Raw genomic sequence first — 13,391 nt, 5'->3', positions numbered from 1 at the left:
ACTACTCGATCCAAAAGTGATGAGACACATGCTAAGAGGGCAGCAGAAAAGCATGTGAAGTAGGTATTTTTAAGGCACTTGCTCAATGAATATTAAACATAAGTGTTTAAGCTCTTCCTTTGTTCTTTTCTTTTTAAGATATCTGCTGATGGTGGTCCCTAAGTTTTCTCTGCAGGAATTACATTTTCAGTCCCTCTTCAGTAGAGCCCACAGGCTTGAATTGTACTTTAAACTCATTCCCTTAGGAGGATTTCGCTGGAAAACAGAGAACTCCGCATGAACCTGTTGCTCCTCTCTCCCCCCTGGCTAATCAGTTTCTGAGTACTGCAAAAGAAACTCCCACTCAGTTTTATGGAAAAAAGAGGAAACGTATTTATAGAAGAGCTTGAGAAAGCTCTGTTCAAACCCCTGCTTATGTTGGATTTTGCTGGTGACCTTGAGCAAGCAACTCGGTTGCTGTAGCAGTTTACAAAGTGCCTAAGAAGCCAGAGGAACTCTTCTGAGTTAAAGCTGCCACATTTCATAAGCTGGCGGGATGCTGGTTTCTGTGGCTTTGCCACCTTTCGATAATTTTAACCTTTATCTGAGAGATTCCGTTCCTCATCTATGAAATGGAAATATCTCTTGTTTACGTAATACGAATTGAAGACTGTGTTGTGCTCAGTTATGTACACAATTATTTCTATTAATTATTACATAAGTGTGTGTATATATATATATAAGGCTATGTAACTAGCTGTGCTTCAGTTAATCTGAAGGTATTTGGACCTGCTGGCCCACTTTGTAAGTAATTACTTGACATCTCAATACTCAATTTCAATGCCCACGTCGATCCTTATCTCCTGCAGACTTGTTGAAGTCTGACTTCTTAAATCATACTTCCAGACTTTACACTGTGTCTGCTCTCCCCATGGTCGCAGCTGCTGGATGCTGAGCAGCACAGGCAGCTGTGATGGTGGGTTACAACTGAGATCCAGGGAAAACAAAAGAAGGCAAATGAAGAGTTGTATAGATTTATTTTTAAGGATGCTGTGTTGCTCTTTGAAATTCTCAGTTACTTTTCAGCATCTTATTTTTTGATGGAACAGTTTCTCTGATGTGCGATAACTATATCGTCATTACCCATAATTTACGTACTTTCAGCCAGCCGTGCTCACTTCTAGGGAAGCTTGTTCTTGTGTATCTCCAGGGAGGAGAAATGAAGGCAATCCTGTGTTCACATCCTAAATCTCAATCATGGGACCTGCGTATTTCCTGATTCCTGGTGTATTTATATGTGATGTGATCTACCAGCAGGGACCGTGTCTGTGCATTGCAGTTGGAATCTTGGTACTTTGTGTTCAAGGATGAAGTTTTACAGGATTTAAATGGTCTCTGTGCAGGCAGAATGCATACAGAGTGTGGTTTACATTTAAGAAAAATAAATAATCTAGCCTTATTTGTAGTGGTCATAAGCTTTTAATTGATTAATCCCATCTCTGGGTATGAATACAATTAACATGTAGTTGCCTAATTTAGATAACCCCGTGGGTTCCCCAGCCAGGTGAAGGGAAGAGGGATTCACCTCTTCGCCGAGAGGAGAGCCCCACTCTGCACCGAGTGCATAGGAAGCCTTGGGAGGTGGGTGAGATAATTTAGGCATCAAGGACAAATGCTCACACATTAGCAATGTTCGTATTTTATATTTTAGCACAGGCACGTAAATTTAATGAAAACTGGGTGCTAATAAGAAGAGATCATCTGTTCTTTCCTGTATACCGTGCCAATGGCTGGAGCAAAGAATGCAGCTGGAAACTGGGGCTGTGGAGCAAATTAGCATCTCTTTGCTAAGATTTTGTGTTTCCTCTGGCATACTTTGCGTGGAGTCCCAGCTGGTGGTGGATAAGTATTACTGTAAATCCTCAGTTGCTGGCAGGATGAATCCTTTCCAATATCGGCCACAAGTCTGAGGAGTGGGTGAACTTGTCTCCTGTTGAAAATAGGTAATAGTAAATATGCCAATGAGTATTTTTGGTGTGTTGTTTTCTGGCCTCATCTTCTCTTGACATGCCAGGCACTTTCCATCCTGGGCTGATCCCCTCCTCTGCTTTGCACCTGCGCGGGATTTGTGGCAAATGGGTTTAACCTCCATCTCTATAAACCTGAACTGCTCAAATTTCATACATAAACCATGGAAAAGCATAAATTAGGTTGTTACTATTCATTTTATTATAATATTAAAATGCTTCTTTTTGAATCCTTTTCATTAGGCTGATGGTGTTAGGGGTGGTTGCCTGGTACCCCAGCATGGGAATTCCCTGGCTGGCAATATTGCTGAATGCACGTTGGTAACTCGGCGATTATTTTTTGTTTTCCATCTGATTAGCTTCTTTTAAACCAGAAGCTTGCCTGTACAGCTTGTAATCAGTTTTATTTCCTCGGAGATGTACGGCTTCCAGTACCATAAGGTGGGGTTTGCAGCAAGAAGGGTAACATTTTTATGTAGCTCCCATTTCTGTGCACGAAGTCGGTACTTGGGTTATTTGGTGAAGTCTGTAGGTCTTGTGCAGATAATTCTGCTGCACGTTACTTGGTGCACATCTTTTCGGAATTGTAAACTGCAGCTAGCGAATGAAAAAAGACTATCGAGTGACTAAACTACAGTACCTTTTTGGAAAGCAGCCCGTGGAAGAGAGAATTAGACAGCAGTTTCTAAAATATTTACATTTCTAGACGCACTCACCCATGCTCGCTGCCTTTCGTATTTTCTGAAGCAAGCAGAAGGAAATCACTCTTTTTCATTACCTTGGTTTCTTGCCCTTCAGCTATTCTGTGAATTGAAAGTGAAAAAAAGGTCTGGTCTTGACATTAAGTAACCTTGCAGACTTTAATTTGAAACAAACAAAGCATTTAAAGCGGTTCTTCTCGGGGGGATTGTACTGAGTGCTACTAAATTGCTGAATATTTAATAGCTAAACATGTTCCAGACCCTGAGGTCTGTCCCCCAAATGATAAGCCTTTTTATTAAGTGAACTTTAATTGCTTAATAATTGGGTCTTCTGTAAGGAAAGATGGGGATCCTGATAAGCTGCCAACCAGCCTGCATGGCAAATCGGAGTTGGGTACTGCTTCCAATTAAGTTTTTCTGAGTAGGTTTGGGTATAACGAAGGGAGGTGCATCTGTGACCCTTTGGCTACAGAGCGAAGTGGCGCCAAGGATCTGCGCTGTTTAATTCTAGAGCCTGTCGCCGAATGTGACTTTCTCAGAATGTATTTGCTGGTCCGTTCCCTTGAGCCAGCTCCCGACAACCCAAACATCTGTGTAGTTTCAAAAACTGTCTTTAAAATAAATCAGCGTAAGCCAGGAGAGCTGTAAAAAGACACAGTGATAGTTTTAAGGTCTCATATATTACAGGCCTGCAGAGAGATGAAGGAGTTCTGTACATAAACACAGAAAAACGTGCTTAGCGTCTTCTCATTGGGACACAGCAAAAGGTTTTGCCACATCCTGTTCTCTCATGTGTAGATTGTATGGGGTGTGTTTTTTCAGCTTTGAAAGAAAAAAAGAGTTGGGATACCTGCAGAAAGGAGATGGTGTGGAAGCAGGGCAAGGTGTGAGCTGGCTGGGTGCGAAGGCTTGGGAGGTATGGTGCTGCCATGGAAAGAAAAGAAATCCCTCAATAGCAATTGTTTTAGTCCTCTTTTTTGCAGTAAATTAGGTTTAGCTCTCTTTCCTCCTGGAAAAATGTGCAGTTTTCAACAGCTTTCCAGGCCTGTTCACACTGTGTTTATCTTCAATTTTTTAGTTTTATATATATATATATATATATATATATATATATATATATATATATATATACACGCACTCTTTTTTTTTTTGTTAAAGTGTCGGATGCTTCTATTTTTCTTGCTTGCACCAGCTTTATTGGGGGTGCAAAGCTGTTAGCTATGCGTCTGTGCCAATAGCTCGGCTGGAAAGTAGCATCCTCAGTGTAACAGGGAGGCGTACGAGGGTGCAGCAGGTAGATGGGGTTGGGTACCACTGCCTCTTCTTCCCTCATTTTGTTCCCTGTTCCCAGCGATTAGGAAATGCCACTGCCCACACAACAGCAGATTCATGTCGGCTCTTTTTTTTTTTTGTGTGTGTGTGTGGAAATACCATTAGGAAGCCTGCGCTGAGCCAGTTTCAGTTTAAAGCTTTGCTGAAGAATTCCCCTACTTCAGCTCATGGCAGCGCATGCCCCAGGCTGCACGATCTTGTCCTCGCAGGTGCTCTGTGAGACAGGAAAATTGAGAGGAGAGATGGGGGTTAGATATTCCTCACACTGGGAAAGAGGTGTTTGAACTGGGGAACGAACATGGGGCTCCCACTCAAATGCCTTTCCCAGTACAGGATCGTTCTCCACTACACCGATTTGCGGAATATTTGGGTGGTGTTTTAATGCTGAGAAAGGTGGGGGGGTTTATTTTTTGCTTCCTCAGCTTCTTAATAGCCTGTAATGACAGCTCCTTTTTGCAAGCCTTTGCTGAACGCCAGCTGACATAATCTGAAAGATACTTGTTTCCTGTATATTTTCTGGTGGCTTTTAGTGTGGTCTTCTCAATTTTTTTTTCGCTCTGTCAAATACATGATGCCTGTTTGCACAGACTTCTGAGTGTTGGTATGTACTTGTATGGCTTCAGATAGTCCCTGAAGGCAGGCACCTGTGCCCAGCTGGGCTGGTGGCTGCTCGGGTCATTTCTGGGGATTGACCAGGATGAGAACCAGAGCAGGTCCCTAAAATACATCCACACCATCTTCATCACATCCCTGATCCAAGCAGTTGCTTCAGCACATCTTCTTGATTTGTCCTTCTTATACTTGGCTTGAATGAAGACTGATTCCCCGCGCCCCCGCCCCCCTTTATTTTCCTTCAGTACGAGTTTATCTATCAGTAAAGCAATGATGCTTCCAGGTAATAAAATCCATGATCTTGACATCTTTCACCTGCACTTTGAATCTTGCAGCGTCCTGTTCTTGCTGTGTTTTTCTTCCGTGCAGGCTGAAGGTTGTGGTCCTCATGTTTTCCCACCAAGTGGGGCTAGGGCACCTGGGGGTTGTGCAATTAAAACTCCCAGCTCTTCTCTCCCACCCTCATTAGCCAGAAAAGTTTCATGGAAAAACAGGCACAGGCCATTCCCTGTTGTAAATATTTTGCTTATGTGACCCAAGTGACTTAAAGAGGTTTTGTTGTTTTTTTTGAGTATTTTTCCTTTTATTTGGAGGGAAGAGGAAATGGAGCGAGATTTGACTGTAGCATTTTCTTAGTGCTTTAAATTTAAATCTTAGGTAAGGTTTAGTTGTGCTTTCCTTTGAGTGCCAGCCTGTTCTGAGCAGTTTGGATTGTGTGAGAGCGTGTCCGTACTTTGTTAAAGTTGTTCCTGAGTGGGTTTGTAAGTAACAGGTGCAATTTGTTACTCTTTGATAACACATCTTTTCTTTGCTGTTAATGAGAGTAATTTACAAAGGAAAGTGTTAGTCATGCCACCATTATAGCAATCTCCAAGTAGTTTTCAGAATAGCACACAATTTTTTTATTCGCTTATTTTAGTCTGGATTTGTTAGCAAAATTCATATCAGCATGGAAACAGCATACAATGTCTATTTTCAGCATCTATATAATGGTAATTGGTTTTGGTGTTTGTTTTTTTTTTTTCCGCTTGTCTTTGCAGGACCACTGAGGTTTCTTTCCCAGACAGAATCTGTTACGGCTTTTGCAGGAGACACAATTCTGCTGAAGTGTGAAGTTGTTGGGGAGCCCATGCCTGCGGTGCACTGGCAGCGAAACCAGGAGGACTTGTCCCCGAGCCTGGGTGACACGCGGGTGGCTGTCCTGCCTTCTGGAGCTTTACAGATCAGCAGGGTTCAGCATGGGGACAGTGGGGTCTACAGGTGCCTGGCGAAAAACCCAGCCAGTTCGAGAACTGGGAATGATGCAGAAGTCAGAGTTTTGGCAGGTAAGAACCACCGGATGCTTCTGCATTGCCCTTTTTCTCTGGTCTGGTCTTGTCCTTTTGGTTTTCTGAAGAACAGCCCTCATGGGGCAGGTAGGCTGATTTATCCCGCTTTCTCTCCAGTTACCTCAACAAGTTTCCAAGGTCATCTTCACAGGGAAGAGCTCAGAGACCTTTAGGAAAGCAGTTGGATGAGGAGATGACACCTTAGGGAAGTACTCCTGCTGCCTAACTTCAAGGACCAAATTTAGATTTGTATGAAGCTGGTCTCTCTTTTTTTTTTTTTTCTTCCCCCCCCGCCCATGGTCAACGGAGTGAGAGAAATATTTCCCATCTCAGCATACCGTAATTATTGTCCCAGAGAACTCTCTGGAAGAACTCCTCCGACTCCGTTGATGAGAAAGGCAGTCTGTTGGCACTGGCTGCTGGATGTACCTCCTCAAATTTAGGCTGCTGGGATACTTCAGTGCCTGGTATGATTTGCCCGGAGCGCGGCTTGGGATCTGACACAGTTTAGCTGTGACAGGCAATGTTCCGAAATTCATGGCCTGGTGAGCATCTTGGTCTCCCTTTTAAAAAAACTCATTAGCTTAATAGATGGTTACCACTGTGGTATAGCATCGAGAACTGAGCACCAGAAGAGTGGTTGCAAAAGGTATTGCTGCAAAGTCTCCTTCCCACTAACTTGTAACTGCTAATTAAACCGAGCAGATGTTGTGGTTTTAGAATTATTTTTTTATATATATATATGCATTTTCTAGACAAATGATTTTGGTTTGCCTGATTTCTCCCTGAGAGGGGATGGAGCAGGATTGCCTGACTTCTGAGCTAGCCCTAATATATATATTTGGAATCAATATCCTCTAGGAATCAGGAAGGGCAGGATCAGGGAATGTGTCCATGGACTAAGGCAAGCCAAGCTTGATGTGTATCCTTGCTGCTCGGAGTGATCTGTAGCTCAGGGGCTTATGGCGATGGAGTTTGGGGTGTTTAGGATTTGCCACCAGAAAAATAAACCACCCCCCAAACTCTAAGCCTAGGATTACAAACCCAAGCCCGTATCCTCACACTCTGCTCCAGTAGTAGCTATTGATCCTTTTTGGAGCCACAAAGCAAAGTAACAGCTAGGGGAGTTGGCAACAGGAGATGACCACATCACCTGCAGTTCCCTGTGGGTTTTTATTCCTAGTTGCTTTCCCCCCTCCCCCTAGAATTTGCAGCTGGCCTCTGTAGGGTGGTCCTGACCCCATCCGTGTGCTGGTCTAATGGGGTGCCCCCAGGGTGGCTGCTCTTGGGGCTTCCAGCTCACCATCAGCCTCAGAGCCCATGCCGTTCCTCATGCACTGGGCAGCACCAAGGCATTCCTGCCTCTGTGTTAGTAACATCAACGAGATCCAGGGTGGGGTGGGATGAAGATGATTTTTTTTTCAGATGTTTTGATTTAAAATTAAGAAAAGCACAAAATTTTGTATTTTAAGACAGACCTGGAAGATTTCTCTTCACCTCCTCAGAGTATTGTTAATTTGCCATGCATCTCCATTTCTGATGGTTTGTGGATGGATTGATGTTTGTTCCTTTTCCCAGTTTCGGTCGTTAACATCCTGGCTAAATGGCCTCTCTCAGGCTGTCTATAGGAGAGAGGGGAATTAATTTATCTCTTCCTAGCATGTTAAAATTTTATACCAGGGAAACAGTGGAGCAAATAATGAGGAAAATATATAACAAGGAACTAGTGGAGTCTGTCAGACTTTGGCTTAGGGCAAGCAGCAGAAGGTCTCATTTCAGGATAATGTGAGCAGACAGCAGCTTTTATAAGAAATGAGTGGTGCTCCTGAAACAAAAATTCAGATCTTACTGAGCCTCTTGGGAATTTTGTTCTCATGTGCACGCTTTGATGGTTCAGAGCTATCTGATACTTCACTGCTAATTCTGCCTCTCCTGTTTTCGCTTGTTGGGAGAAATCTGTCTTCAGTTGCAGCTCTCCTCTGTCATAATTACTGAAGGCAGAATACTCTTGTTGGCCTTTTTCCCCTGGTTAGTGAGGAGGAAAAAAAAGAAAAAGTCTTAAATCCTATTCAAAGGAATAGGCAACAAAACAACCAAAAAAAGTAGCTAGTATCTTATAATTCTATATTTTAAAAATGCTGCTTCTTCCCCAGATGGTGGTTGTGTTTTGTTTGAATGCACAGCACGTCCGTTGGGATTTGTGGCAAAACTGACCACAATCCTGGCAAATATTTGCTGAAGTTCTCTACAGCTGCTTCCAAAGAGAAGTACGAGGGATAAACATCTTTTGTCATTTAATTTCTTTAGTCAAAGTGCCTGTGGCTTAAATACTTGATTCGGTATTATGGTGGGTCTGCAGTTGTCTGTATCTCCTCTTGATAGAAAAATTCATCACCCAACATGAAGACAGGTGAGAAAACCAAAATATTTGCATGAGGGAATTATGGATTTCCTGGACCAAAAAAAAAGTATGATTCACCCTATCCCGGACCCAAGCCTGTAGTTTAACTCGCCATATAAATGAGGGAATAGTTGAGCCTTCAACCTCCGTTACCAAAGAGGAGTTTGTAGGTACTCGGTGTGTCTATACACGTGGGGCAAGGCACTGGGCATGAAGATTTTACTCCGATAACTAGGAAAGGCTTTACAAGTGACTGTTTGTAAGTGTTTCCTATGTTTGAGTCTACCTGGGGAGGGTCTGGAAGGGGCTGATTCTCCCCTTGGTGCATCCAAAATGAATTTTACAGAGATTCAGCCTTGCAAAATCCTCCCCCGGAAACCGTGTGCCACGAAAACGGGTCTCACACCATGTTTATCGAATAGTCCCAACAAACCTGAGCAAAACTCTTGATGAGTTTTTAACATGTCAGGGGTTTATTTATTGCTCTTCAAATAAAGAGTGGCCGTTGCAGCTGTTTGCAGAAGGCTCATTTCAAATGCACGTTTTTTCCACATTTCTAATTGAAGTGCTCTTCTTTTCTCTGGGGTCTAGAAACTTAATCCCAGGTGAAAAGTTTCAGCAAATACTGAAAGCATGAGGTAATACATATTCAGATAACTACATGCACTCACCTAATTCATTTAGAAGGATTAATGCTAATATATATATGTATGTATATATATATATAAAAAACCAAACCAAGCCCCACAAAAGTTCTTATACAAACCAGTGTGAATGAATTAATTCTTAGCTGAATTCATTGCTTCTCGAAATTGAATAAGTTTCTTTGGGAGGTCTGTACACTCCAGAAATACAAATGATGTTTTAAAAGCAGAAGTTGAATAGTTGGATGTCTGAAAGCTATTAATTCTCAATTTATAAATAATACTGCTGTGTTTATCGTTAGCCATTGAAGTGATCGGCCGCTGTACTATTGTCTGTCGTGGAGGTTCCTTCTCTGGCCCTGAGCTTGGCTGCTGAGCTGCAGTTCAAGATGACGGTAACAATATCATGTCGTTCCTTTATAGGTCATGCAAATAGCGTTTGGCTGCTGCTGGGCGATTCCGCTCCTTCCTCACCATTGCGTTTCTGAGGAGGCAAGCAAAAAGGACCAGGCAGTAACGCATCCCACCAGGAATAGGGCAGGAGAGGGGTGGTGGTTTTGTTTGAGTAACTGCATACACCAGGAGCTGCCTCTGGAGCTGAGGCTTGCTCCTGTGCTTAGGCACCTCCCTTTGTTAAATGAAAAGTGGTTGTGATGTTAATTAATTGGTTTAAATACAGCGTAAAGTGGTACTGATCGAGTTTTGCAGCTACCACTGTTTCACCTTGATTTTTCCATGGTCATGTTAATAGAGGAAGCATCTTGTCTGAGGGCATCCTGTCTAGGAAACGAAAGGGGTGGAATATACTGGATTACATTGTTTGGTGTGAGTTTGTTGTTTATTAGGAGTTCTATAGTTAAAATTAGCCTGGAGGAGGGTGTGGCTGAGCTGGAGCATGCAACCTCTCTGTAGCTCAGCCATCAGTTCCTCATAAAAGACACAGGGCCTGGATCAGGTGCGGAGATAAAGATTTCTTCTCACCTTTTCTACTCCGAGAGGATCCCTGTGTTGATGTACATTCCCTAACAGCCACTAACTGTTTAAATCAGGTCTTTTACCTTAGTCTTAACCTCCGCAGCTAGTACTCAGCAGTGTTTATTCTTAGATGAAACCAGATGTGGCCCACTTAAAATACATACTAAACTTGTGAATTACTCTTTTTGAAAAAATTGAACTAATTCCCCATTTATGTTCTCTAGCAGCTATTTGCCGTAGGGGTGCCTTGCCCTGATTCTGATAAGTACGTATGAAAACCAACCAGGCAACAAAAAGAACCAACCAACCAAAAAAAAAAACCCAAACCCCAACAGTCCCAGTTGTGGCATCCAGATGTGCAAATCACGGGGTGATGCAGGATGCCAGAGCTGGGTACCAGACGATGGTGTAAGCGAAGCTCGTTTGGATGCTCATTTGCCAGCAAGGTGGTGATGCACGGGAGCCTCTGCTTGTAGCTGAGGGTGCTTGGGAAGGGCTGGATTTCTGCTAGGTGAATGCCAACCAAATAGAAGCTTCCAGTTTGAGGCAGTAGTTGAGGGAGTGACTGCCAATAAATTAATAATAGTTCAGTGTAGAATTAAGAGTGTTTACTGTACAGTGCCTGCCTTTTGGTAAACACGGGGGAGATTTCGTACTTCATCCAGCAGATCTTTATAGACTTGCTGTTAGCGTGTGCTCTCTAAGCACTTACTTGGAGGGAAAGGCTCTTTAATCTGCAGGTTTTCATAAACCGCATGAAAAACTAATGACTAGAAACCTGAAGCTATGCTCTTGCAAGCAGAGGAAGGTGAAACACATAAAACCAGTAATAGCCATCGGAACTGTTTATTTTTGTACTGAATCAGTGCAAAACGCAACAGCAGTTGTGTTTAAATCAAGGTGGGGTTTTTAGTCAGTGCTCCTCCTGCCTTACAAACTGAGCAACAGATGGATCAAAAGCCTTGTCCTGAGCAGCGTGCCTGGTGAAGGCATCCCTTGTGCTGCTGAATTGCCAGAATTTCTAGCAATGGTTGCATTTTGGTCTCATTGGGAGAGAACCACTTGGGTGGGGTATGCCCTGTTACAAAATATGCTGTGTTTCTTAGTGATAGTCTTAATTTTTCCTGTTTTTTTTTTAAATATTGGTAGTATTTGGATCACTTAGGGGAAAGATATTTTCCTGTTTGGGAAGTATACCCATGTAATAACTCCCAGTATCTGGGTTATGCCTGCTTCCAGCTGTGCAGATGAATAGAATTGCTGAGTCGCTTTATAAACTGGCTACATTCTGACCTTTAAGAAAAAAAAAAAAAAAAAAAAAAAAAAAGGTTAAATTTACAATGCTTATTAATAATCCAGGGGAACGAGCTATTTTGCCTGTCTCCCCTGGTTAAATCTGATTAGCTCTGAAGTAATCTCTTGCCTAATAGGTATAAATAGCAGTGTCCCGTTGTGGGGAGGGAAACCACGGAGGCGGCGGTGCCATTGGGGTGTGCTCTTAGTGCGGAGCTGATGTGAGGAGCAGCGCCGTCGCAAGAGTAGCAACTGATAGTTGGTACAGAGGGGTTTGCTCAGCACCTGCCTGGCTCCTCTCCCCGTCGGTGAGGAAATAACACTTAAAGTCATCGGTGATGGCGCGAAATGGGATGATGGGCTTTAGGAGCTGCGTCGGAATCACAGCTTGAGTTCAGGACAGGGGCTTGAAGGGTAGTGTAGAATTTATTGCCGAATGTATTTGGAAGCAGAAGGTGTTATTGGGAAGGTTCCTGGTGTACGGGTAACCTTAGGCAGTGGAGCTGGCTTGAGGCTGCCGATGTTGGCAGCCAGAGGACCGTAGGCTGCCTGGTGGATTTGGCTCCTCAGGGAAGCTCGAGGCAGTTCCCTTTATGTTTCATCACAGATCCCGCTCACAAAATGTGCTCCGCAAAGAATCCCAAACAGAAAAGAGAATTCTGTAGTGTTCGGAACAGCCTTGGTGTTCCTGCTTTGAGATTGTGGCACTAGAGCTTTTATATGGAATATTGTTTTAAACTACTAATAACAGCATCCTATGAGTGACTATTAATGACTATGACTATTATAGATCCCAAACTGCAGAGGTGACAGATGCAACTGAAGTCTGCATTCAAGTTTGGCTTTTTATGAACTTGCATTTTTTTTTTTTATATTAGATTTGTTTCTTTTAATTGCATGAAACACATTGCTTTCTGCTCCAGCCACTAAACCAATTTGCTAGCAAAACATACACAACTGTCTTATCACCACTACATTTTGTGAAGTTATTGCTTAAATCAGAACAGAATTCCCCTGTGCAGGAGTCAAATTAGCAGCCAGAGAGAATTTCAGTGGAATAAATCAGATGGCTATTGGGGAATTCCAAGTGTATTTTTATATATATGCAATTAAATGTTACTGTAAAACCCTGGAAGGACAGACAGCCTTCTGTTGAAAACCCCAGCAGTCTGGTTAGGAAGGAATTGGGAAACATTTGAAAATTGGAGCAAGTGATCTGGTAATAGTAGTTACAAAATAAAAACTAGGATTTGTGGGGAGTCAAAGGAATTGCAGACAGGGAAGACAGCAAGGCATTTGTACAGTTCGGGGTGCAAATATTTTTTGAACCTAGCTGAAACAGTATTTCTAAGAATGGGTGAAAGTGGTAGAACTTGTTTCAGTTTTTAAAGGGCAGAAAAGTTAAGAACCACTACTAATTAAAAAAAAAAATAATGCCTGTACATATGGCATTGATTATTTCACAATATTTTTAATATTAAAAATAATAATTAGTACTACCATGACATGAGTGGCTTAAAGCTTGTCCAAAACCAGATGTTTTCAGGTCATTATACCACAGTGAAAATGTAGCTCCTGGAGAAGCTGAGAAATTCTCAGGACCATTAATTCTTGACCATAACTTTGGAATACTGAAGGTTCCAGTGATTTGGAACTAACCCAAACTTTAAGTACCTGATGGTTTGTCAACGTGGCATCTTTACGACACAAAATAGTGGGATGGTCCGTGCAATTAAAACAACTTGGTATCAGTGTATCAAAACAGATGATGTCAACATAATTTTTGATGATTATTTGTATCATTGTAGTAGATTTCTTGGAGGGTTTCTTGCCCAAGACATTAGGAAAATTGAAAATCAGTATAGCATCTATATGCTACATCAGATTGATAGCAGTCAGGTCTCCAAATAGAAATGGTTACTAAGGAGATATTTTTTTTTTTAGGGGAGTCCTCACTTAGAGCCAGGGAGGTGTTCTTCGAGTCCATACTCTCTAATATGTTCTAATATGTTGCGTGTCTGACTGGTGACCAGGTGTTCAGAACTTTTGGAGGAGGCTTAGACAACGGCCATCAGAAAAGATCGTCCCAGTTACCGCAA

General features: G+C 42.5%; 1 protein-coding gene across 2 annotated transcripts in view; it reads left to right on the top strand.

Moving 5' to 3' along the window:
• DCC (DCC netrin 1 receptor) overlaps positions 1 to 13,391 on the top strand; it is a 563,445-nt gene that overhangs the window by 254,665 nt on the left and 295,389 nt on the right. For both annotated transcript variants that reach the window (XM_080371917.1, XM_080371916.1), the window contains exon 3: positions 5,692 to 5,976. In XM_080371917.1, coding sequence (XP_080228043.1) covers positions 5,692 to 5,976 — 285 coding nt within the window. The remainder of the gene's footprint in view (positions 1 to 5,691; positions 5,977 to 13,391) is intronic.

This window comes from Falco punctatus (assembly GCF_963210335.1).
Source record: "Falco punctatus genome assembly, chromosome: Z".
Taxonomy (NCBI): domain Eukaryota; kingdom Metazoa; phylum Chordata; class Aves; order Falconiformes; family Falconidae; genus Falco; species Falco punctatus.
This window is presented reverse-complemented; position numbering and strand designations above follow the sequence as displayed.